Source organism: Phaenicophaeus curvirostris, chromosome 7, assembly GCF_032191515.1.
Source record: "Phaenicophaeus curvirostris isolate KB17595 chromosome 7, BPBGC_Pcur_1.0, whole genome shotgun sequence".
NCBI classification, from domain to species: Eukaryota; Metazoa; Chordata; class Aves; order Cuculiformes; family Cuculidae; genus Phaenicophaeus; species Phaenicophaeus curvirostris.
Window position 1 is genome coordinate 34,994,234 of NC_091398.1, and position 27,924 is coordinate 35,022,157.

The window sequence follows — 27,924 nt, forward strand, 5'->3', positions numbered from 1 at the left end:
CACTGAAGGTTTAACAGAACTAGTACAAGTATTTATCACTTTCTAGCATTGGTGTCCTGAATTTGCCTTTTTCATCCCACTTGAAAACAGGCTGCCTTGAGAGCAAGTACGTGGCAGAGCTGTCTGTGGAGTTTACCAGTGTTTACCTCTTTTGAAGAGTGCTGCAACGTGCTTTTCCCACTGATACGAGGAAATACCTTTTCCCTGATAAATAAAGGCCAGAATTGGACCCTCACTTTCCAGCATGAAGACTCCAAATCTCAGATTCTGTAATTATTTCAGAAAAGCAGCTAAAAAGCTTTGGAAAAAAGCATTTAATGCCAACATCAAACACCCCTTTCACTTTATTGCTTGTCCTTATAGTAAAATAAAACCCTATAGTTCTGCTACCTTGTATCTATGTATAGGAAATCAGCCCTGGCCTGAGTAGTCTCTGGCTGAGTTGTCCTGAAGGAGTTATTAATCATTTTTTCCAGTCTAAACCCAGGCAAATAGAGATCAGATAGTAAACCGAAAAAAATACGTGAGGTTAGTCAAAATCAAAAATGCAGTTTGGTTTCTAATGGCCATAATAATGCATGTTTTATCGCATGTGATCTTAAATTCACATATGTCGTGCATAAGTGGGTCATGCCATCTTGACGTATGTCCCATCTTAATGTACGGCAGAGGATGGTTTTGGCTGGGAAGAAGACTGTGTGTGTTTTAGTTCTCTTTAGCAGAGGTAGGAAGTACATTCATTGACTGATCTTTTGGGGTTTATTCTGATTAGCTTCGTAGTCTCATCCAAACGCTCTAGGATGTAAATTATTTGTGGGTAGCCCAACAATGGGTACAGTTCAGGTCTTATATGGACCCACAAAGGGTAAAATATAACTTTCTGGTTTATTACCATCTTGTATGTGTTGATGGCAATTCCTGCACCTCTGTCCCACTCCCAAAACTCACAGCCAGGTGGAGGCAGGTGACAAGGGCCATGCTCAAATCCATTGTGTTGCACTAGTACAAACTCAGCATAGAGACTGAGAGGCACAACTCCCTCACGGTTATTGGGCAGATTGTCTAAAACATCAGTGAAGGTGTCCTGGTTTTCAAACCCACACACTCAAAGCAGGGTAGGTAACTGAAGGTGCTTTTTTTCGTAGTCACTGATGATCCTCCTGCTGATGATCCAATGGATCATATCAGATATAGACAGATGTCTCGCTATCCCTTTGATCAGGTGAAATGGATACAGATTTTGCCTTTGACTAGTATCGTTTCCAAATTATGTATTTCATTAAAATGAAATGCCGCGTGGGAGTACTGCACTGTTTGCAAGCTAAGCAAAGTGTCTTGGGAGCAGCAACTAACAACTACATCTTTTTTTAGAGCTGAGAAAAGTAAAGCGCAGCGTAGAAGAAATGCTGCTACTCTCTGCGTGGTAGCCTGCAGAGAAGAAACTGGGTGTCTTAGGTTATCCAGATACACAAACCTCTTCCTGCTCCTGTCCTTCACTTTTTGTGCTTAAACAGGGAACTATCTTCCAGGCTTCTCAAGGGTTCACCTTAACTCTTTGCCTCATGTCTATAGATTCACAGGATTCATGATGCAGAGTTCCCACGGCTGGATCAATAATTCTTTCTTATCTCTGCTGTTGTATATGCAGGAACATTGCTTGCCAACAGGCTAACACTATAGGGCTAGATCATATAACATCGGTGTCACATTTGGGAGCAAGAGAGCAAATCTGCTGCTTAACCTGACAGCCTGGTCATGAAGAGATTGGTTTTGATTTTGAGGTGGAAATAATTGCTATTTTCAGTCCCAAGGTTTTGATCTGTTGAAGTGAATTATTGGCTGACCAAATCCAAAGCAGCCTCACTTAATGAGTGAACAAGCAGGGAAATACAAAAATCCAATTTTTTTTAATCAAATCCAAACAAAATAATAAAGTCAGAGAAAGGATGAAACAAAATGGGTGACCTGTTTTTAAACCTGCATCATTTCAAGTTGCAAGATTCACAACAGCATTTATTTTTATAAAAATCAGCATTTTTCACTAGAAACAAATTAATCAAGGAATAGTTAACCAGCTTTCACAGGAAGACACCATGTGAGTAGCATACATTGAAATAAAACTATAGAGGAAATAAATTACAGAGAGAAAAATACAGCCCAAATAAAAGCAAAGGTATCTAGAGGAGAGAATTGTAATAGTAAAAAGGGCAAAACATGAGAGGTAATTTCACAGAAAAACTGAGCTAGGTCCAGTTAATTTAGGATGCAGAAACCATTTGCTGGATTAGCCAGCACATTCCATGATCTTTAATTACTAATCTGAGCCATTCTCCTGTCAGACCTTGAGCCAGCTCGAGAGGCCGTAAGCACCAGGACGCAGTAGCATGTCTATATATCCTAAGTGAACCAATAATCAAAAGGGGACAATGAAGTGCTACAACTCAATATTTCTGTGGGGATTTTACATAACTTTGAAGAAAATGCAGGGGAAAGAAAAGAGAGAAGAAGACGAGGTATGACCGTCTACTAAGGGTATATTATATGCTTCCTGCAAATTATTTCAGAATCCAAAAGGGAGAAGGGAAGAAATTCAAGTCAGCACAATTAATGCATTTATTCTAATTCAGTTTTATTGAATGATTTTCAAATGTAACCAAGCTCGCACGTTCAATTCTCTGTAAAATAAATTCCTTTGTAGTGCCAAGATAAACATACATTTTCCCTTTGCCCTCAATCAGCTGTAGTTTATGCATTAACAGGGACTTTCTGCTAGAAGCCTTTGTTCTTTGCGAGCGCCACTCCTCTGGGATCCGGGCTCCCTGGTTGGCCACTGTACCTGGCTCTCCTGATAGGGCAGCAGGTGGATCTGAGCAGCAACCAAAGGGAATAACCCACTGAACCAGGGATAGGAAGGACAGTAGCAATTACCCAGAAAACATTTCCATTGAAAGAGTGTTTCTCCTTTGCTGCTTCGAAAATGAAAATCGATATTCATAGCCACATTCTACCTAAGGAATGGCCTGACCTAAAAAAGGTAATAAGAGTTTAGATATTCAGTGCCTTATGTTATCAGCAACAATTTCTACCACTGGAACTTTTGAAAGAACAATGAATGCAGGGTTCTGTTATAAATATCTCCAGGGGTTTGTCTAATTTGATTTTTTTTCAGATATAAGACATTTATATCACATTAGACCGCAAAGCAAGACTCCCGGAAAGAAAAAGATGGAAAACTGGTCTCTGTTCCCCACTGTTTCTTTAGTCTGAACTGATTCTTATATTTTTGCTTGGGTTTTTCTGAGACCTACAATTGTTAAATGATGAGGCATAAATTCCACTTTCTTGATAAAACCAGAGCTGTCAGGTTCCCAAATGATATTTACTTTTGTTTTAAAATAGAGAAATAGCCAAATATTAGACAAGATTAATGTTACATAAGACAAAAGTAGTTCACAGCTTATATCCACAGACATGAAGGTCACCAACTTCAATAGGAGTGGGGTCTGTCTAACTATGGGTAATTGATGATGATGATAATTTTACTCGTATCTGTTATTTTTTCGGTTACTAGGAAGAAGTAGCATGTTGTACTAAAAATACAAAATCTCAGTTGTCAAAACACTGAAGCTATAAGTTAGTTTGGCTTAACTTTGAATCTTTGCGTGGTAGTATTATTATTCAATGACATAAATTTATTCTTGTCGCTAACCATTTTCATGATCCTGTGAAAAGTCTTTGGGAGTGGAAAGTGTCATTTAGGTTTTCATGTAATAAATATAATCCTTTACTTACTTCAGATTATCAAAAGCCATGAAGTCCTCTCATTCTGAATTAGGTTGTAGAGTTATTGCCTAAATAATTAAAATCACAAATCTAAAGATGTGTGATCACTTTTCAACTCGTAAATGGTCACATCTCCAGTGCTACAAAGTGTACCGAAAAAGATTACATGAAAATATATTTATAGTTTATACACACATATATCTAAAATTATTTGCAATTAAAAATTGTGTTCATATGTCCAGGATAGCTATTTTCTTATAAGTCTTTAATGTTTCCATTTCTAATAAAAAACAAGAGCGGAAAAGTGAAGAGCTGCATTGTTGCTGCTTTCCTTGTTGTAATTCTCCAGTGGCTGGAGTTTGAGTGAACATTCCCTGTGTCTGACAGTAGTGTGGAACCTCTTGATTTCACTGTGCCTCTCTTCAGCAACAAAACCCTTAGGCACCTGACATACTAACTGAAGCTCTGTTCTACACCGTCCATTTCTTTCATTTAATTATTCTGAGGGTGATGATGACAGATTCCATAAGTATCAGCTCCAGTATTAGTTCAATATTAGCCAGAGTAGCTGGAAAACATACACACTGTATCAGTAAATAGTCATGAGAAAGCCTGGCCTGAAGAACATACTTAGCATTATTTCTTCATTAGTAGTGAAAAATAACATCATTATGCATAAAACCTCTTGGAAAGGAATGTTTGTTTACTTGTTTACCTAGGAAGTTCCTTTTAAACATCTATTTGAACTTTCTATTTGTAATTCTAAGACCACTTCGGTGAAAAAAAAAATACACAGTGGGTTATGTATGTGAGATATTTTTAGAGCAAGTACGTCTATTTTAAATGAATAGAAGTTTAAAAATCCAGATTACAGAGACAGATATGCTTGTTTCAGATTTTGTCCTTTTTTTGTGCAACATCCCTATAAAAACACCTATAAAATCCCTTCATTCTGTCTTTACATTATTTAAAATATTTTTTCTCTGTATATGGTCTAAAAGGGCAATAAATTTACTAAGATAAAATCACCCCAAGAATCCCTTGGTGTTCATGGATGTACATTGAGGCTGAATTCACTACTGTTAGACCCAGCAGACCAGTGTGGCATTTATTTAAACACTGATATAATAGAGAGGCAAATACCAAACCTGCTAGGTTTTGTCTCCTCTGCTCTAAAAATTGAGTGATTCCATGGTTTATTAATGGCCCCAGAACAGAAAGCAACTCTCGGAATTCCCTAGAGTCCTCTGAAAATTCAAGCCATTAACATAGTTCTCAGCATCTCAATGAGGCAATGCTAACATGCATACATAGTGCTGAACTTTTCTTTCTTTTTTCCCCAGCCTTATAAATACTGAACCTTAAGCCTATAAGTAGAAAATTATATTTTCAAGAACCTTATTTAAGAGCTTAGGATCCCATAGGAAGTATAAAAATTCATAGAAATAAGTAATATAAGGACTGTCAATACATCCAGCTAATAACTCTGGGCAAGAAAGAACAGAACAAGTTCAAAACAAGACCAGTGGGTTTCTCTATTGCTTAAATGCTCCTTGAGCACCTTTAAGGTACCTATTTTCTTCACAGCTTATATGTGGAATTAGTATGGAGCTAGTGAAAACTTCAAGTTCTCATTGGGTATCGCTCACAAAATTTTCCCTGAATTTAAATAGTGTAAATATATATATATATATTAAAAAAACCCTATTCATTTATTAATTTATATAAAATATCCATCACTACATAGCTAAACATAGGTAAATAAAACATTCATAGCCTCAATTGTCAGCATCTCTGACTGAGGTCCAGAGGCTTGGCTCTGCACCCTACATAGGAAATCTCACACTAGCATTAAGTAATGATTTGTTATCACAGGAAATTCAGGACTGGATTCAAATTTTTTACATTTCAGTGAAACAAATGTCTGCTTTTACCCGGTTTCCTTTGAAATGTTTCTTTACAGAAAAATGGGAATTCGGAGCATTGTTTTCAGTCTATCATGATATTTCAAGATTTCACTTATTTCTAATCTGATAAGCTGTGAAAATAAAAGGCAATTGGCATCTTTTGTAGGATTTGAGGGTTTTTCATAAACAATTTGAGTCTGTCTCAAAGAATCAATGAGCATCTAAGCTTCTCCTTTTCAGCTTCTCTTGGCTGTTTAAATATTAATAGACAAGAGATTGACCTTCAGTCCTGATGCTGAATCATGGAAGCTGAAAAGTGGAATCAATACAACTTTGTGCTAATGATTAACTCATCACAAATTGGAAAATTGTCAGCTCGATTTTCATATTGCCAGATTCTTGATTTAATTTTTCCTGTGTTGAACTAATTCTAGTTAGAACCTCAATATAGTAAAGCAACTTTAAGCATTTTGAAATCGGTTGTAGAAATTACTTAAAAATGTTGTTGAGGGGAGCAAAAAGTTCAGATCTGCAGAGACCGTTAGACCAGTCCAATTGAACTTCATCACTTCTGCTGAAGGCAACGGGGCTACCTGTAGTCTCAAAATCAAGCATGTGCATAAGTGTTTCCCCTGAAGAATGTACTGCTGGATTGTGAGAAGTGAGATTTTTGTTCTTATTGCAGAGCACTAACGAGCACTGGCTTTTTCTTCTTTCAGAGATACGGATACGGTGGCTGGGTGCAGCTGGACCATCACTGCAAGGTTTGGGCTGTTTGGTGTTCTAAGCTGATCTTGTCATTGGGAACACAAACTCACAGTAAATCTGTTAAAAAGCAAAGTGGCAATAAGGCTGGCTATCTTTGATACAGATTTCTCTAGACTTGTGTCTTCTACGAAGTAATATCACTCCTGATATATCAGTCCTGATATACCTCAATCGAACTTTTTGCTTGAAGCTGAAACTCACAGTCATTTTTTATGAACCATTATCCATTTTTCATCATCATCTCATTTTCATACTTGGAATGGATAGCTCTAAGGAATTCTTTTCAATAAGATAGGGCAATCTAAAGCAGAGGACGTGTGGATTTTCTTTTAGTTACATGCAGTCATCCGTATGAGAAGCAGAACCAAAAGGAACTGCTATTTCACTCAGAGTTAAAGAACTCAGATATGGAAATGTCTTATGTCTGAGTGAAAGAGAAGGAGTAATTTCTCTCATTTCATGAGAACGAGAACAAGTAGCAGAACAATAAAGACAATCCGTTCGGAGATGTAGAAAAGTAGGAGCTGGAGGTTTATTGGCAAGTAAAAGAAAGACTGGGTCTGATTTTCCTTCACATTTTCATTACCATCCACTGTATTAACTTTACAAAGGCTCTTCTGAGCTACAGTGGGACAACTGGAACAACATGTCTCCAGATGCCACAAGTCTGTGCTAACTGTCCATCTGCATTCTGGATCCATCCTGTTGATACTGAAGTCAGCAGAATACACGTATTTACCCCGAAGGAGACAGAACTTGTTTCATAAAGGCTTAATTCCACTCTCAGTCAAGTAGAGCAAATTGGTGGTAATTTCAGTGATGTTCACAGCAGCACGGCAATGTAAAACTTCTGAAAGCAAGATCAAAATGTTGCAGTTTATCTTTTGATAAGGGCGTTACAGAATTACCACTGGAGGGCAGTTTATCTTTTGATAAGACCATTACAGAATTACCACAAGGATGTAAGAGAGGTTACCATGACAGGCACAGGCTGAGAGGGAATGGCCTCAAGCCACGCTGAGGGCAGGAGGGGTTCAGATTGGACATCAGGAAAACTTCATGAAAGGGTTCTCAAGCACTGGCAGAGGCTTCCAAGGGAGATGATTGCATCACCATCCCTGGAGGTACTTAAAAGATGGCAGATGAAGTGTTTAGGGATATGATTTAGTAGCAGACAGGTACAGTTGGACTTGATGATCTCAAAGGTCTTTTCAACCTAGGGATTCTATGATTGTATGTGAAGCGCGCAGCTTGCTGGCTAACCCCAGCTATGGTATGTAATGGCAGGTTGTATTGCACAGTGTTTTACAAAGGTTTAATCTGTCTTGCTCTTCTGAAATTCAGACATGCTCTCAACATAGGAATTCTGTACTGAGAACTAGACAGATAAGTGATAGAAAGATTTAGTACTTGCAGGGTGACAGTGCCTCTCTGTTTGGGGAGACCTTATAAAGAAAACAGTACCCCATCTTTTTTGTTTCTGATTGTGATTTGGGTAATTCATTCATTCGCTGTAGAGATTCAACCTTTATTTAGAGAAGGAAGATTTGCATCTTCCAGGTAACCAGGATATTTAAATATATTGTTCCTGTTGATTTCAGTGGAACTAGACATTCCCTCATCCCCTTGTTACTTTGTAAAATCATACTTCTTTGTGATTGTGTATATGCACATAGTAACTGAAAAAAAGCAGATAAAATGGATACAATCCAGTGTCTATTTATTGCAACCTAGTGATATACACACTGTTGTCATTCTATAACTTGCAAGGCTATGCTGTCAAATGCCTAACAACTCTATTAAAAAGGACCACAGAACACGAAGGTTGAGATCAAGAATTAGGAGCAAACAAATATTACGCTGAAATGTGAGATCTGAGTCTAAGCAGGCATAGGAGGAGAGAACAAGCCACCTGCTGAACTAAAGTGTGAAAGGCACAGCTTCTGAGATATATGATAGGTGCAGGAAGGGGAGAATTGTTGGAGACATTTTTAACAGCTTGGCCGTTTGTTGCAGGTCTGATGCTAAAATTCCTTGCTAAAAATATTTTACAAAGGAACTTTGTGGCAAGTCAGCCTCATACAGTCTGCAAAGAATTCTGTCTAGCCTACTTCTGTCTGAAAATGTTGCATGAAAGAAGCACATGGCAAAATAAAATCCTGTTCAGATACGTGGAGCAGGGGAAGTGAGCTCCTAAGATTAAAAAAAGCAAAAGCTTTTCATATCATTCTGTGAAGAAGCATCAGGGTCAAACTAGAAGAAAATAATTAAATGCATTTTTAAAGAAGTGCAGTTTGGGATGTGACTAACTTAGTAATGGGTTAGTTTTAAATATAGCTTGCTGAACCAAATCATCATGCTGGACTTAACTTCTTAAATCTCTCTCTCTTAATTTCCACAAAAATTAATTAAAGCCTTAAATATCAGATAATATTTAGGATGAATGGAATAGAATGATAGAATATATGATAGAACTATTTAGCTGTGCCCTTGAAAACCTGTGTTAACCTTGCAAATAAAAATCTCGTCTTTTATGATATTTTCAGCACTGCATCTGTTGCTTTTGAAGACTCTAAGTCTTGTTTCCCACTTGAGGGTTCTGAGTAATTTCTCATTTTAAAGATATCAGGTGCAAATTCGTGGCAGCGTCTAGAGACTACAGCAAAATGACTCATTTTCCAGTCACAGCATTGCTGGACCAGATCTTTCTGTCCTCACATACACAACCGTGAATCTATCCAAACAATCCTGTTTTGCTTTCCTGTATAACCATTTGTTGCTGCTAACGAACAGTGATGTGAGCTTAGCCTTGACCTGCAGCGTGTTCACAACGAATCAGTTAATGTGAATGAAAATAGCAAAGTGTTCAACTAATCCTTCAATGAGAACAGCACATGGCTTATTAGAAACCTTTCCTGTAGTGCAAACTCTGTTGCAACATTCAGACAGCAACTGTTTATCTCAGCATTTAGGTACAAGCACTGTCAAAGTTGCTAGTGAAATTACAGTCTATCTAACATTCAGTATTAGCAGAAGAAAATACATGTGAGCAGGTGAGCTGCTTTGCCTTACCTGTGTCTGAGGAAAGAATTAGAAGTCGCTAGCGTTCACAAAAATACCACCAGTGATAATCCAATAACGGCCACATTATCTGTTCATACGTGATGTAGTGCTCGGTTCTACCTTGTCTTTTTCTCTGCGCACACCCCGGGTGTATTTTCTGTTCATTAGGCAATCAGCAGGAATGCACTGATCTTTTTTTAATGGATTGGAGTGTATGGCTAGAGTAAACCTTCCTATCAGGCTGGAAAATCAATTTTACAAGAACTTGAAGTGTTTTACTGGAGGATCAGGACGATGTAGTCGTTATTACTGACTGCTGTATTTCAAGTAGTTTTCACAACTGTGATGCAACTAACGTGACAATTTGCCAAGGCAGCACAGTTAGATTTGTTGAAGAGAGATTTAAAATATTCATTAGGGCAGTATATTTGTGAATGATGTATGAAGTTAGTAACAGATTCAAGGTTAAGAACAGTCTGACTTCTCAGAAGGAGGGGACTGAAACCCAGCTCTGAGAAGTAGATAAATTGGATTATTTCTGTTTTAGCATATTAGAAGGGAATATTCTGATATAACAGCTTTTTATTTTATTTAGAAAAAATGGACAGGATCCTAAAGAAGCAAATTTTGTGAGCAAAAATAAGGTGGTCTTTGGAGAGAGAGAATTCCTTTTCAGGAAGGGTCAGAAGAAATAGCTTCTGTTTGCTGTGAAGGTGGAGGAATAGCTGCTGTGTTTTCTCATGTTTTTCAAGTGCAGATGCAGTGTGTTCTCTGTCCCATGCATCTACTACGGGACCACACTTACCCATCCCAAATACATGGGGTCATGTGGATCTTCTGGCTTTCACCCATTTCTGTTTATCCCTAGAGTAGCTTCAAGCAACTAAGAAATACTCAGGCCTTGCAAGTATTGGTGAATTGTATCTCATCAAGTTGTGCATGTGTTAAGCTAAAAGGAAGGCTGTTTTATCTGTCTTCCCAAGTCCATAGAAGCACGTGGATATGTACAGCAGTAACAGATAATTTACTTTGCTTAATGTGACAACGCTGCCTACTCAGCCTCTTTGGACAACTGACAACTCAACCAAAAATTAAATATAAAAAGGAAGTTCCTGTGTTCATAGTTAAAGGAATGGTATTAATTTTAATGGCCTTAATAATACTTTGAACTCTCTGAGTTTGGGAATTGGTGGCATATCAGTAATGGGTTTAAGCTGAAAGAGGTAAGATTTTGGTTAGATTTTAGGAACAATTTTTTACTGTGAGGGTAATGAGGCGCTGGTACAGGTTGCCTAGAGAAGTCATGGATGTCCCATCCCTGGAAGCATTCAAGGCCAGGCTGGCAGAGGCTTTGAGCAGCCTCATCCAGTGGGAGGTGTCCCTGCCCATGGCAGGAGGGTTGGAACTGGATGATCCTTAAGGTCCCTTCCAACCCAAACCATTCTGTGATTTTGTGATCTAATGATTATGCTAATTCAGGTCATGGTTTTATACTGTGTTTAAGTTTTGTTTAGGGTTTTATTTTTCCCCTAAAGACATATTCTTTAATAATTCTTTTTTTTTCCCACAGAGAAAATGTAATCTGAAGACAACACAATAGGTCTGCTTTTGTCTCAGTATCACTGGTGATATGAAACAACTGGACTGAAATTAACACAGCTGCACAATTGTTTCTGTAGTTACTGGAATCACTGTGATGCTATTGACTTTAAAAGAGCACACATATACCCAAGGGGAAAATTTAGCGCAGATTTAATTAGAGCATTGTTTTGAGGTCAAATTTTGGTTTGAGGATAAACTTGGATTAAGATACCTGATATCTTTTCCAAACAAATGTAGAGTGGTATGCATTACAGAAGAAAGGGGATTTTTCTGTTATTAAGAATTCCTGCTATCTGAACTATAAATTACTGTTTTAAAACAGTCCTTGATTAAAAATATCTACTGAATAAAAGAATATTGTGCGGTAGGGAGCACAATATACTCAAGCACCTATAAATTAGCATGTACTACTTTCTCACACTTACATGAAAATGTCATTTCACAGGGACAGGCAAAGATGATGAAGGATGGGAAGGTTTTTAGAGTTATTCAAGAGAACTGCTGGGATCCAGAAGTACGGATTAAAGAGATGGACCTATCAGGTACCTCCAAAAAGGAATGGAAAACATTGTGTCTCATTTAGAGGAACAGGAACATCTCTGTTGGTGCATCTGAAAGTGGTCAATAGCAATATCAAAATTAAAATGTTTAGCATACCAATTCATTACTTTAAGTCTGTTGAAAGCCAGTGAAATTTGATATGCCTTTTATTCAGACCCAAATGGGACACGTTCCCATAATTTCCCTCATTTTCAGCAGCAATTTATTCCCCATATGGGCTCACTGATTTTGGTATAATTGTTAATACAGTAAGGAATTATTTGACATAAGTAAGGATGACTTACTGTAGGCTTGAAAAGGCAACACAGATTCCGGGTTTAAAAGGGATTTAAGCCAAAGGGGAAGCCCTTTCATTTTTGTTCCAAATGTTAAAAAGATCCTGTTTACTCATAGGATTTTTTTGTAATTTGTTTCCTTTTCTAATATTGTTTTCTGTTTGCATGTTGCAACTTCATTCTGCATTTTTGCTAGAGGACTCTGAGCTAGGGAACGGATACAATTACTTTCTCAGAAAAGACAATTTTCCTGATTTAGAAAGAAACTTAACTATTTGCCAGATTTGCAATTTTATTTTCCATCAAATTACTTATATGCCACAGAACAAAGTTTGTAAGATGGGAGACTGACAATGGGAGAAGGAACTTCTAGTCTGATCAGTCATTTTTGTCAGTTCTTCAACACTGTATTTCTGAATTACTTTTGTGAGAGAAATGCTATGTTACTGAAGATTGTTTTTATTTAGATTGAGGCCTCAATGATTCCCTACATCAGTTTCTCAGTAGTCACAACTTGAATATCTTCTCCAATTTTCATAAGGAATCAACATCTGAATTACTCTAAAGAGCAGATATTTTAAATGTAGCATCCTTATGATTATTGTTTCCTTCTCACATAGGTGGCACATTAGGAGATACTTTGGGTCATTCTCCTTAGGGAGATTTACTGCAACACATAACCTTGGGCAATTTATGTAAACCCAACATAGATACTTTTCAACTATCTCCTTTTCACTCCAGAGAAGCAGTATTTCCAAAACCAACCATTAGACTATTAATGGGAATGCTAGAATGTATTTGCAACCTCACTGAAATATGTGGCCTTGACTAGGCTGTAGTCATTCCCTGAGTTAACTCAGTGATTTAGAGGATTTCCGTGTCATTTGGCCACAGTGTGGATCACAAATAGCCTTTGGGCATCTTTCCCTTTCAGATATTTGCCCCAACAGTAATGGCGTAAATCAATTCTGCCCCATCAATTTGCTGTAGACAAAGGCAAAACACAGTAGGAATTTTTTCAAAGTTTTGCAACAGCTCTTGGGGAAAGAAAATGTATCACAGAGCCAACACCATACTATTTCTCCATAAGCTAAACAGTGCTCATTCACTTAAAAAAAAAAAAAATGAAATTCGTGTGTTACAGCACCATCTGGTGACTCGTGCCGTAAAACTGCCCCCTTCTATTACCAGGCAGCAGTCAATTAAGTGTAAAGAGAAAAAAAAATTCTCTTGGAGTTTTTCATTCTTGCTGGTTTTCTAATGATAAACACTGAGCCACACTCACTCTTTTTTGGTTTACAAAACTGTAGCTCGTTAAAAAAAAACATTCTCTGTAACATAGGCTGAGACAGATTATACCAAAAATTTAGCCTCCAAACATGGCATAATTCTGGAACTAAGACAGAAGGAGACCATCAGCTGAACAAAACTAACATCAGTCACTGTAAGGTACGTTGTGGTTTAGTACCTGTGGGCAACTAAGCTCCACGCTAACGCTCCCTGACTCCCCTCCCCAGTGGGACGGCAGAGAAAATCAGAATAGTGAAAGTGAGAGAACTCATGGGTTGAGATAAATACAGCTTAATAGGCAAAGCAAAAGCCACACACCCAAGCAAAGCAAACCAAGGGATTCATTCACTACTTCCCATCAGCCAGCAGGCGTTCAGCCTCCAGGAAAAACGGGCTCCATCACACCTAACAGTTGCTTGGGAAGACAGAACGCCTTCACTCCAAATGTTCCCCCCTTCCTCCTTCTTTCCCCAGCTTTATACGCTGAGCGTGACATCCTATAGTGTGGAATATCCTTCTGTCAGTTGGCTCAGCTGTCCCAGCTGTGTCCCCTCCCAGCTTCTCGAGCATTCCCCAGCCCACTCACTGGTGAGGTGGTGTGAGGAGCAGAAAAGGCCTTGACTGTATCAGCTCTGCTCAGTAATAACTATAACTTCCCTGCTATTAACAGTTCCCTGCGCAAATCCATAACATAGCCCCATACTAGCTACTATGAAGAAAGTTACTATCATGGAGAGATAACTTACAGCTTGACTGCTAAAAGGCTTTGTCTGTGCGATGCCCGAGAAATCTTGCCAGTAATAAGAAAGGTAGAAAATGTACCAAAGAGACAGAATTAGTCTCATAATCATATGTCCTACATCTATTTGGTACACAAACCTATGTCTTGAGATCCACTCAATAAAAAAGGCTATTGAGGTAATTCAATAAAACAAGCTGTAAGGGTAATTAACATCACAGTTCTGTGACACAAATCATTGCCATTTTGTTGGAGAAAATCTTCCAGTTAATCCCTTGCTCACTATTTTCACCACTGTAAAACCCTCTGAAGAGGGTTTTCTATGCTAATAATTATTCTTCCTAAAGGTAGTGCCTAGGAATGTTCAGCTTGCAAATCTACCCTTAAACTTTAGGTTAAATCTGCTCAGAAATGTAAAAACAGATTGAAACCAGCTGCAATGCTCTTACTGTGGAAAAGATGGTGAACGTTCTCAAAGAGATTAATCAAGTGTCCATTAGTGTATTGGCAGGTATTACAACTCGGGCTTGCTTCCTTACATATGTACTTTTGTAGACCTAATCCTTAACCCCAAACTGCTGCTGCTGCATATAATATTATTCAGATCCTGTAAAAGAGAGTTCACTTTCCCCTCCCATTTCCTACTTAGAATACTGAGAAGGAGAATAAATAATTTTGTTAAACTTTTCAGTGCTTTGGCTGGGTTATTGTCTTAGAAGAAATTATCTTAGAGTTGTTTCTGCCATCTTTTGCACTGCTAGTTTCATTATTAACAACCAAGTTAACTTTTTTAAAACATGACAAAATATGTGCATAATTATTACAATCCGACTTAAAAAACACAGTTTTTCATAGTAATTATTGTTTATTGTTTCTTCTGTTGTTAATCTGCTGTGTTGTTGTGTTCGTTCCTGTAGCCTGTCACATACAAAGTTACGATATAGAGTTGTGTTTGAACAGAAACCAAACAACATAAATTTATTTCTCTTTATTCCTAATGTCAACGTTATTTCTAAAACCAGACAGAATTTTTTATTCTTATACCTCAGTAATCCAGACACAGGATGAATCAAACCTAACACAATATAGCTTTGGGGAACACATTGTTAACAGCCACTGGTAACATAACATTGTTTATCCTTGAGGTAATTTACATATTTATTTATTAAATATATATGATAAATGTGACCCCAAAGTAAACTTAAGGTACTGTATTCTGTTGATTTAACATCACATTCATTTATGTGACAGTGGCATTAATTTGCCATTTTAATTAATTGTGCAAGTGCATACCAAATACTTCTACAATCAGAATACCTATTTACACAAAATAATCTAGCATAAGCATGAAAGTGTTATTTTTATTTTTACGTAGCCAAAGTATTCCAATCCTAATAAACTGATACAATGCAAGATTCATAACCGTGTTCCTATCCACATCACTGTTAAATCAGTCTTTCTTGTCATTAAATCTTTGACCCTCTACCTTTTAAACCAAAGTGCTTTCGTATTTTTAACATTTTACCAAAAAAAGGAAACATTAATAACTGCTTTTTCTTACTCAGGAGTCACAGTTCAAGTCCTTTCCACAGTTCCTGTCATGTTCAGCTACTGGGTAGGTTCCTACTGGCATGTTTTGTAAATCATAAGTCACAAAATTTGTAATAAATAAGTGCATCATCCTGTAAATGAGGTGATGGAAGTAGTCACGAGAGCACTGAAGTAAATGGGGAATAGTGCTGCTGTGAAAAACAAAAGATAAAATGTTGTCCAGATATCAGAAGAGCACCCTGGCAAAGCTCCACTCCAGAATACACCCAGGAAGAAGGAATGAGACTCTGCTTGGCACCTTATGGGGGTAGCTGGAAACAGGGAGAAAGAGTTTACAGAGTGTGAATCCATGGTTAGCAGGTAGACATATATGTACAGATTCCATCAAAGCTTGGCATCAATCAGTATTTTCTCATGAAAAAAAGATGTCTGTGGGCTTGTCCCACTTTCTTTTAAATGTGACATGGGACTCCTTGACCTAGAATGCTTCGAATCCTAAAATACAGTAGCAAATTGAAATTAATATGTTCCCTGCATGCTCACCTTGAACGCATCAAAGAAATAAAAACAGTCGGAGAAATTAAACCATAGCAAAATGCTGTTCTAAATAAATTTCCAATGTCACTATTTAGCTGGGTTGTTATATTAAACAGATAGGCTACATTAAAAATCATCATGTTAGGCCCACATGTAAGTGGTACCACTGATCTTCAGAATTTCTTGTTGGGTGACATATCTTTAAAATTTTATTCTGGTATTTATGGGAATGTTTTTCATTAAATATGTGTTAGGGTGGGGAACAGGAAACTAATTGAATGGATACTGCAGCTCCCTTATTAGAATTATGGCTGTTATCTCCTTCTAAATATCAGAGAGGTTTGCCCAAGTTTTCTCTGTAGAATTCTCACACTTCAGAATTTCACGTTTCTTATTTTTATCTCTTCAGCTCAAATAATAGGAGAGCAAATATACGTTCCTATATTTAAATACTATATATGGAAGTCTTTGCCTTGGGATAAACAAAAAAGACCAGATACTTAAGCGCATCAGCAGCTTGGGCTTTATTACACTCATCCTGGGCAGTAAAGGCAACGGCAGTCGATAAAATATTCAAGACAATAAGCAGAACTGCACCCAGAGGTTTTAAAGCGAAGCAAATTTTAGCCCTACTGGTTTCTAGCCATTCAGAACTGTAAAGTAAATTTTAGGTTCAAATGCTGTCTCGGAGTTGTTTGCCGTGACATTTATGCAACACCTTCCAAAGCTGATAACATTTGAGAACTATATTTTAATGTGCTATTCCGCTTAATATCTTACCAGGCCAAACCTCAGGATACTTTAGATCTAGCCCAGATATTAAATAATGACTTAGCTGCTACAGTAAAAAAGTACCCCAAGAGGTTTGTCGGCTTGGGCACGTTACCTTTGCAAGCTCCAGACCTGGCTGTGAAGGAAATGCATCGCTGCGTGAAGGAACTTGGATTTCCAGGAGTACAAATAGGATCTCATGTCAATGAATGGGACCTGAATGCACCTGAGCTGTATGATATTTATGCTGTGAGTAAACGTCCAAAAGTTGCAGCTTTATTTATGCAGGTGTCAGTAACTAATCTGTAACATCTTCAAATGTGTGATAATGTCCTTAGCAGCAAGAGGAGGTCCAGAAATACATCTAACAAAATGAAGCTGTTAAGTCCTGGTTAAGCATATGAATGACTGGGGTGACTACAGACTTAAATTTAAGCACATAGATAAATTACTCAGAATTGGCATCCTGTGTTGTTCTTCTCTTTTCCTTTCCAAAGATGTCGGTTAGTTTTGGAAAAATTAATATACTTGAGCGGAGGATGGGTTATTGATTAGAATACAGCTAGATTTCAAACTCTTAACGTGGATTAGGAATAGTTTTAACTTCTTTTTAAGACAGCCAGAGGGCAAAAGGGGACAAATGTAGTGCAACAGCAATGGAATTTCCTGAATGCTGCTGGAACAATTCTGCAAAACCATCCAGAAATGGTTCTGTAAAACATTACGAGAATCATCTTCATATGTGTAATGAAACCAGAAGAATGCTGGTTTGAACAGAGTTTTGTACTGCAGGATGGCTGACAAACACAGCTAAAAAAGCATTTTTGTACTGCATTAATCTGAGGAACACTCGGCTAACAAAAAAGATATTTTAATTGGTGTTTCCAATCCTGTAGCTCAAAAAGAACTTTGAAATAAGTGAGGATTTCAAGGATATAGCCCAGAGGAGTAAATATAACCACCTGTCGCTTTTAGTTCTTACTTCTGGGTCTATTTTCGTTACTAGTACTAAAGTTGAGTCCCATTTTGCAGGAAATCTTTAAAGCGTGTCTAAGAACTAAGATGCATTTTGGTATGATTACTCAAGATTTAGATATTTTCTTCTTGCTGCAGGCTGCTGAACGACTAAATTGCTGTCTCTTTGTGCATCCCTGGGACATGCAGATAGATGGAAGGATGTCCAAATACTGGTTTCCCTGGCTAATTGGTGAGTCTATATTTAAATGCTTAACCTACCTTTATGAACTCTCAGTGCATTGTGCCTAGAAGATTATTGCAAAGGTATTAGTACAGAGAAAAGCGACATGATTTTTCTATCAATCTTTTCTTTAAATAAAGTACTATGATTAGATCTGTTGTGTAAAATCAGCAGTCATTTGTTTTTAAGCTTGCTTAGCTTGTCTAACTTCTAAAAACCTAGAATTAAAATTATTCAGACTAGCAACAGAATCTGGCATTCTCTTTTATCCTAAATACAAAGAGCAGATGAATAGCAAAAAGTGAATTGCCTCTAAAGTGACCACCTCAAAAATAATGTGAGTAAATAAAGGAACAGGCAAACCCAATCATTACTTCCTAGAATTTCTTGGATTATTTCCTAGAAACAAGTTGATTAGAGAGGAAATAAACTATGTTCACATCAACTACAGCTGAAACAGCACGTACTTCGAAAGCTCCCCACTGATGCAGGGAATTATCTGGTTTCTGCTTTTTTCCCATCTGCTATGTATATCAGCACAACATGGAATAACAGAAGGTAGGTTATACTGCTATTTGGGAACATTTAGGCCTGATGCCACCCTCACTTATTCTTTTTTGAATGGTTTTGTTTTCCATTGTTCTGCGCTGCCTCCAATACATGTGTTCTGAGAAATATACCCTGTATATGTATAACATATGTTCTGCAATACAAAATGGGTAATCTTAGTGCCCCAACCACCGGTGCATTATTTTAAAGCAATATCATTTACTCTTAATTACAGCAGGCTCAATAACACAGATTTTAAGAGACTAAAATTATTGCATTTACTTAAGAAAGTATAATTAAAAGATTTTCCTACTAAATCTAATAAGGCTTTGCATCTGAATGTATGGTAAAACACTAATGAAAGATAATGTTTTGAGCTGGATAGGTGTTGTTTTCCCTATAGATGAGAAGAAGTCAGTTCCTAATTTCTAAGCGAGATGTCTGAAGTTAGGCGCCTAAATGACACGATAGTCTGTTAGGTGTGCTCAGAAACAGAGGGCTGATATAGGGACCTAAATTGCTGTTAGGTTCCTAGCACTGGGCATCCAAGTGGCAAAAAGGCTAATTGAAGAAAATTAAGAAAACATTTAAAACTCAAATAGGAAAATAAAAAATAAAGCTGTCATACAATAAAGCTTTTTTTGCTCTCAGGCATGCCGGCAGAAACGACCATAGCCATTTGCTCCATGATTATGGGAGGAATTTTTGAAAAATTTCCTAAGCTGAAGGTTTGCTTTGCACACGGAGGTAAGTGATTTGCAATGTGGTCTTGAGTTGAGCATGGTACAGTTGCATTTTCTGGTGCGCCAGCTGACAGGGCTACCACTTTGAGCCTGCCACCAGCTTGGTACTGTTACCCCAAAGACATCAGCTGCTGGTATGAACACTCCATTGCCTGTTTCAGCCCCTGTTGGAACAGTTACAATAGTCTTTAAGGGAAATGGGGAGGAAGAGGAGACAGGAGAAGGTTTGGAGAAAGGGATGAGGAAGCAGCAGAAGGAATTTGGGTGTCACAGTAGTGAAAAAACAGGGAAAGAAAAGAAGTGAATGAAACTAACTATAAAAAATTGCTGGTGCAGAGCACTTTCTAAATAGCTGACAGTAAAACTTACGGATCTCTTGATAATGTGGCTTTTTTTTTTTGTTGTTCCTCCTGCATATTTTCAGCTTCTGTTACTAAAAATTTCTTCTTGCAGGAGGAGCTTTTCCATACACAGTGGGGCGAATCTCCCATGGATTCAATGTGCGCCCTGATTTATGTGCAGTGGATAATAAGGTGGATCCAAGAAAATACCTTGGCTCATTTTACACAGACTCTCTTGTCCACGATCGTGGTGCTCTAAGGCTGCTGACAAGTGTAATAGGAGAGGTGAGTTTTAATGCTTCCAGGAGCAGGTGAGCCATTATTTCTCTGTGAAAGAGCAAAAGGAGGAGAGAAGAAGAAAGCAGGAAAACAGCATCTTTGCCCAGTAAAATCAGAACTTGAGCTATTATAAAGTGACGTCCTTCTAATAATCTTTCTTCTATATGGATTTATTGACAGGGTGGCATTAATCCAGGAAATCATGCACTGTGAACCTTAGTTCAGTGAGCGTCGTTCCTTGCTTCGGGTTATAGGGATGGGACTGCAAGCAAAGACTTGAGGCCATTTCCCCTTGTCTAGGGAGGAGAGACCAACCCCCTCCTCACTACAACCTCCTTTTGTGTAGTTGTAGAGAGTGAGAAGATCCCCTCTCAGTCTCCTTTTCTCTGGACTAACCAAACCCAATTCCCTCAGGTGCCTCTCATAAAGCTTTTGCTCTAAACCCTTCACCTGCTTTGTTGCCCTTCTCTGGACCCACTCCAGTACCTCAATGTCCTTCTTATAGTAAAGGACCGAAAACTGAACACAGTATTTGAGGTGTTGATTTCCCATTATAATCCCTTGCAGTCTGAACAGGTTACTGCAAAAAATCTGTACTAGAACTGGTACAGAAGTGGCTTACCTGGGCCAGCCACAAATAACAACGCAGAAGAAATTATTGCTTGTCTTTATCTTGGTACTCTAAGCCCAGGTATTGACCCTTTGAAATCCATGGGGTCTCAGTCTGGGTTGCACAGAAAATCTGTAGCTTTGAGACTGGATTTCTGCCTGCAGCTCCCCTGCAGTACTTCTGTCTTTTAGGAAAACTTTGTATTTGAAGATTCATAAAAAATTAAACAATTCAAGGGCACAACTACAGCTTGAAAGAATACTTTATAAAGTTTTTGTAAAGTGTGTATGTATGTACACATACAGTAACACTACAGCTCTAGGGAGAGGAGAAAGAATACCTCTTTCTTAAATCCACCATGAACCAAAAACCAATTCAAAGCAGGAACTCCATAAAATGTGCTAACTGCCACACAGCCTAGTTCTGCTAGAAACAAGTAAGCTGAAACCCAGCTCAGTTTGCTTGTCAAAAGATTTGCTAATAAGCTGTTAGTATTGGAAAGCTCTTATAACATCAGTGGGTATTAACTCGGGTGGCATTTGCTAAGTGCTTTCCATACATATCAACATGTTATAGCAGGTTTTTTGCAGTGCTAGTCCTGGTGAACACTGATGGAGAGATCTCTGTCAGGGATAAAGTCACTAAGAAAACACGAGGGCTCCAGCCCAACACTGATTTCTTTTCATTTTTGTTACTGACCTCTAGATAGTAAATACATCATGGTCAACATAGGATTTTTTACTATGCGTTACCTTTTGAATCTGACTGTAGCTTACAGTAATCAAGTGGCTTTAAGTAAATTTTACAATAGATTTAAAACTCTGACCAGACACGATGTGCACTCCCATTTAACAAGACACCCAAGGTCTTATGGAGTAACACCTCAGCACTTGCCTTCATGTATCTCCTTTTCTGAGAAGTCTTCTCAAATCTACACCATGTTCACCCTGAGTATATTCTTGTTCTACATGCAGTTATAGTACAGAGGGATGAGTCTAGCTCTTGAGTTTTAAATTGCCATGTTTAGGTGGTTAGATTCCTGTTTTTATTGCCAAGGAGACAAGATCACTTGCTTGTTTCCTCTATTCCACTTAAAAATGTTGGAAGATGTGCTTTGCCATTGTTAGAAAGTCCTTGGTAACATAGAAGCTATGTGACTCAGCACGGTCAAGACCCACAGATTCTTTTTCTGGTCTGATTCTCTTAAGCTGAACTGTAGATGTCAAGAGCAGAGCAGGAGAGAAAGTACAACAGGATGCTTAATCTATTGTTGATGAACTAAACTTTTTTTCTGATTTAGTTCTGCTTTAGAGCAACAAGCTAGCTTTGCATCTCAAGGCCACTCTAAGCCGTGGCTGTTGGGGGAAACTGCTGTCTTTGCACCACACTCAAACTGTAACTTCTTTACCCTTCTTCCTAAGAAGAGACACACAGACTCTGGCCCTTAATCACGATTAGTCTTTGCAACTGAAATTTAGTTGTTTGAGGAGAGAGGTTATAGATTGTAACCCAATAATCTAAAAGTCACTCAGCAATATCCTCTAAGGTGTCTTGTTTATTTTATCAACACTCTTCTGAAATTCAGTTTCTTACACAATAAATCTGACCAGTGTCAGGGGGTCTTGGTGCCTTCTTTAATTCTCCTCTGAGCACTTTGAGCTCAAGTAATGTGACATCAGGTGCAACCTTGGTGCTGAAAAGTCATGAGTCAGATCCCAAAAATTTAAATTCTTTCAACAGTCAAGAGAACTTGAAGAAAAGGTACCTTTTCTTTGTCTTTTTCATAGCCCAAGGCCTCTTACCCTTGAAAAAACTTTACTTTATAACCATGAAGATTAAAACATTCCCTCAGTGCAAGTTGATATTCTCACATAATACCATTGATGAGTCAAATGCTTTAAAAATACCAAATATCTCCGTGTTTTCAGTGCAGCTGTGCATTGGCAGAATAACACATATAAGATAAATAAATGCTGGGCTAAAAATAATGTTATTGGACCTTGAGGATGACACTGTACCTTTATGAGCTGAAGGCTTGAAATAGGACAGTTCTCTAGAGCACAGCTAAGAGCAGCACAGGAAGGGCAGCTGTGTGTGCGGAGATGTGCTTAGACACGGCATCAGGTCCTTAAGGAATAGCCAGTACCTGGCACCAGAATGTAAAGTGTTGGCTTTGGGCTTATGAATATTAAAACCCAGTGACAGCCGAGTCATGTGCGTTTAACCCTTCCCTTCTCAGTTTTGGGTGCAGGTTGACTGGAGCCTGTCCCAGTTCAAGGAAGCAGAAGTACATATTTCTGAGACAGGATTTTCTAAGACCTCGAAATTGCCGCATTCCCTTGCTCCCCCCACAATGAGGTAGCATGAAGTGAATAGAAATAAACACCTGACCCCTAATGATGCTGCCTATAAAAAGCAAACAACTGGGTTGAGAGGGGATGAAATGATTCCGTCTATGTCTGCAAAAACTTCCCCGTGGTGATTCCTCAAGAGCCGACACCCAAAGGTAAAACAGCCTCTTGCCAGACGTCAGAGCTGAACTGGCTATAGCAGCCTGGCCTTTTCTTGAGAAGCATCCCGGGAGAAGGAAAGAAGGGGAGATTCAAAGCAAATACAATTTTTGCTGACATAAGAAGATGACAAAATAATGCCTGTTGCTCTTTGAAGTTCATTTTAAGACTCAGGTCCCTATTACTGTGAAAAAAGTTCTGTTGAGTAGAAGGCTCCACTGAGGTTAATCATTAACCACACATTCCTTTTAAAAGGAGAGATGCTAATTAAGGTATTGAACTGTAAGTCCTCTAGGGAAAACTGACTTTGTTGATATCCTTTCAGATAATATAATAATTCATCTATTATCCTAGGAGTATTATTGTCTATCTGCAGAGCCTTCACAGGACTTCTCTGAGGCTGGTTGCTAAAGACAGGGATCACAATCCCCCTTTTATAGACGGTTACTTGAAGCTCAAAGAGTATAAATGAAAGGCTTAACATCACTAGTATAACAGCAGAGCAATAATGCCGCTTCTGAATTTTTCTTATTATTTTACAGCCCTGAATTTTACTACTAATTAATAGATCACATGATTAGCTGTGAAACACTTTAAGTTAGAGGAAAAGAAAAATATAATTGAAATATTATATATTAATCCAATGAAGGGGCAGGATTTCTTTCTGCTTTGGTATATAGGGGATGTAAACAAGAAGGTTTAACAACAAACAAGTTGTTGTTGTAAACAACAAACTTTCCTGGCTTAATTAACCTTGACTAATAAACAGCTGGGCAAATATTGGGTTTCCTTCTCCTGTACATAGAAATCCATCTTCTCCTATATAGTCAGTCTCTTTATTGGTTGGTATTTTTTTATATATATAACATACATTTCTTTTTCATATCTGAAGAAAATGACTTGGTATCACAGTCAATATTATAAATAAAAAATGTATTTAGCTGCTTAACCATACACACTTGATTTATCAGACATGAGTATAAGTTCTCCTATTCCAATCTTATGGCAAGGCTTCTGTAATAAATTACAACACAACAATAGAGCACAGAACAATAGACTGTGTCCAGAGTTAGGTACAGGTTCTTTCAGAGACTCTGGGGTGACATCTACTGGAGGTACAAAAATCAAGATTTAAAAAGCAGCATTTGACACACAAAAAACCCAGACTGTTTTAGAAAATAAATGAAATATGTTTTCTTCACCCTATTTCAGTACTGGTAACTGATTTCAAATATTATAACAAGTGCCCCAAATTCATGAGCTTGACTTCAAATTCATGAGACATTTAAAAACATGTATTTTTAATGAAAACCGTGGGTTTCAAATATCCCTGTCTCCAGGAAATGAAGCTTAAAGGAAAATAGACTTTTGATAATATCGAGAGGGTTGGCAGTAGGCACTATCCTAGGCATATAAAATGGGGAAAAATCATTCCAGTGTGAAAAAACCTATAACAATTTGAACCTATTGGGGATCTGCCTATTTCTTTTCATCTCTGATAACAGGAATGATGCATACAGATTTTTATTGAATTTTCTTTTCACTTAGTTGCTTTCCAAAACAATCACTCATATGCTCAGCTATATGTTTCAGAGGCACAGCTAACAGCCAATCCCAGTTTAAGACGAGGACATTTAAAAAAATATATAGTTTTCCAAAAATACATGCAATTTTGTAAGTCAGATTTTGGTTTTGTTATCTGAAGCTGATTACTAGCTAAATTTAATGAAATAAAATACATTTTCTTTAAATGTTTGTAGTAATTATACATTATACCATGCTTTAAGTATCATCACATTGCAATTATTACAGCTATTAAAGTATCAGAAAAAGACAATTTGACTGCTTTGTATTATTTGTTACACGTTCTTCTCACATATAGAGAATTCCAAGTTTGTGTGTGCCTCTGTATGTCTCTACGTGTGGGTGTGTAGTCAAGAATTTCAAATTCAAGAGTTCAAATCCAGGCATCTTCTCAGAGTTTCATGGAGAGCACACTGAGATTCTAAAACAAATGTGTCAAAAAGCCTCGTACTCTTTTTGGACTGCGCACAGCAGTACAGAGCATGCAATGAATATGAAAAAGAACCAGAAAGTAAGTCAAGAAGCAGAAGGAAGAATTCCGAGTACCCTTTATTGGCCACTTAATTATGGCAACACTTAACCAAGATCAGTCCTTTTATATCAGGCAAACTACTCAGAGAAGCAGTACAAGTAGTGGAGGAGAACAATAGAATCTTTCTGTTGCAGCACCACAGACCAGAAAACCAACCCAAATAGGAAATTACACTTTGCATTGTGTTCACCTCAGCACTACCACATACTCATCCCATAAGCCTGGGATCTGCATTCTGAACTTTCTGCGTATCAGAATAAAAATACAGCAAACTTTAGTTAGACACCACAGAAACAATAAATAACTTTTTTCAAACTTAAATTCACCCAATAAACTCCAGTCATAGTTTTCAGGCTTTGTTTTTTTCCTAATGAAAGTTGGAACTCAAAGATTAACTTTGCATCCACTTCTGTAATTAATCATTCCAAAACATACATTTAATTCCCTGTGGTTAACTATAAATTCCAGAAAGCACCTGCAATTGTATTCTTTCATGTTTCTACACAACGTTTTTTTATTACCAGGACAAAGTTATTTTGGGGACAGATTACCCTTTTCCACTTGGGGAGCTGGAACCTGGAAAACTGATTGATTCAATGGAAGATTTTGACAATAAACTGAAGGTATGATCTTTACTTTTTTTCTCCCTCTTTTTTAAGCCTCTGGTTTTAGACCTGAGATGAAACACTGAAAAGTCAGTGTAGTGCACAGATTTCTGCAGAGGATGGAAAAAGCCCTTTAGTCTCTTTGCAGCAGCTAATCTTAAAGCACAAGTAAAAGCATTTGAGTAAAATACAAGTTAAGCACACACGAATATATACATATGTGTTTTGTTCTTACAGGATAAACTCAAGGCTGGCAATGCTCTGGAATTTTTGGGTCTTAGCAGAAAACAGTTTGAATAACTATGATGATATTAGAGAGACCAAACTCTGGAAATAATGCTGAATCCTTAGGGATCCTTCTATTTGCATGTGCAGTTATACAGATGAAAAATAAATCTGACAACTAAATTACAGTCTACTGTTATTTCCAAAACAAAAGCAAGGTTACTGGACATGAGTATGCACAGGTATTTCTGTGCATTTGAGGATTCAAGTTGTCTTTAAACAATTCAGAAATCCCTGCTTTCATAGGAAAAAAAACCCAAACAAACAAAAACAGAGATTTCATCTCTTGCAGTTGTAACAAGGATCTTTGAAAGAGAATCAGTGTCACGTAACTAGGACTTGATTCCCAGGAAAAAAGAACTGAGAAAATTATGACTTGTATCCATTGCATTTCAGTCTTTGTTATACCAAATAAACATAATCTGAAACCAGAATTTAAACAGAACATTGTTGACACCCAACAAAAGGCAACATTTGCCTTTATCCTTTGATTGAAATTGCAGCATTACCACACTTCAGCTCAGCGCTGCGAGTACGCATGCTGACACTTGGTAAATGTTGTGAGAGGTTGAAAAAAGGTCTGCGTGGAGTGCCGTGCTCTTTAGCTGCTGCCTACACCACTGGCAACTTATTCATCAGAAACAATTCTAACATTATGGTTGTAGGTACAGAAACCATGTATTTGCGTGGGTAACAATTTGCGCATCACTGTCGCTGTCAAAATAAATACCAGTGTTTAGCAACAGTGTGTTTTAGTGTTCTACTTAAAAAATACTTCCTAAATGTAAGGTTGGATACTTCAAATATCGACAGGTAAACATTCTCTTTCATTTGAGTCCTGCTGTAGGAATGGAAAGATTGTTTACTTTACAGACTATTGGTTGAAATGGGTTTTCACAATTACCTGGTGAGTGCACGGTCATCCTTTTCCTGAGACGACTTACACCAGTCAGAAAAATATTGATGACACCTTACAGTCTCACGGGATCATTTGCTAGCTACACGTGGTGTCACTATTCTTCCATTTAGTCATAGAACACTCCAAAAAAATAACATCAGAGAGAATTTGGTTTTGTATCTGTGCCTGTAACTGTCTTTATGTCACAGTCCGAACCTGAAGGATGCTAAGCATCAGCAGTGCCTGCCGATACCAGCTTCTGCTGGACTAACAAGGCTTTGTCCTTCTTTATAGAGTCAAAAAAGACCCCAAAACAAAACAAAACCTGATTTGTACAGCTTAATTATGTGTTTGCCTAGCTATTGCATTTGGATCTGTACTACATTGCTTCTCCAAAGGTATTCCATAAGAAACTACTCAACAGCAGAAGCTGAAGCCGCATCAGCTCACAGGTTTAGGCCCTGGAACGATCATGTTTTCATGTAACACACCTAGTCAAAATAGCTTTAACAATATTAGTTGTCCTCAGGTATAAAAGACCTCTGCCAACCTTTTTTATTCAAATATCTGCATGCAAGTATTGGGCCGCCTAAATGTATGATTTTTTAACCAGATTGTTTTAATTAAATTTCAAAGTAGGAGAAAGGCAGCTTTGTTCTCATGTAACATTCTTTTCCTCTAGCATATTTGACTTCCACAGATGTTTAAATGGATTTAAGAGGGAAATATATTGTGATTCCTCCAATGCATTGCAATGTGATTAATTATTCAACTTTTTTATGAACGAAACCAGTTAAGTTAGTGAGAACACAATGTTACACCTTTGGGGACCAAGGTCTGGAACCTCTCCATTAACCAGAACAGTATTTAATTACCTTAACCTGTGACTGAATGGGTGATAGCAGAACTCTGCATGGCAATTAATTAACATGCACACCCTGCA

At 37.7% G+C, this 27,924-nt stretch overlaps 1 protein-coding gene across 1 annotated transcript; it reads left to right on the top strand.

Annotated features, from left to right (window-relative positions):
- Positions 1 to 2,806: 2,806 nt before the first annotated feature.
- On the top strand, positions 2,807 to 26,796 carry ACMSD (aminocarboxymuconate semialdehyde decarboxylase). The gene is made up of 10 exons (XM_069861535.1): positions 2,807 to 3,034; positions 6,410 to 6,454; positions 11,569 to 11,665; positions 15,554 to 15,603; positions 16,860 to 17,096; positions 17,961 to 18,054; positions 19,246 to 19,341; positions 19,791 to 19,963; positions 25,718 to 25,816; positions 26,036 to 26,796. Exons 1-10 carry the CDS (start codon positions 2,978 to 2,980, stop codon positions 26,096 to 26,098), a joined length of 1,011 nt encoding a protein of 336 aa, XP_069717636.1. The 5' UTR covers positions 2,807 to 2,977; the 3' UTR covers positions 26,099 to 26,796.
- Positions 26,797 to 27,924: the final 1,128 nt, after the last annotated feature.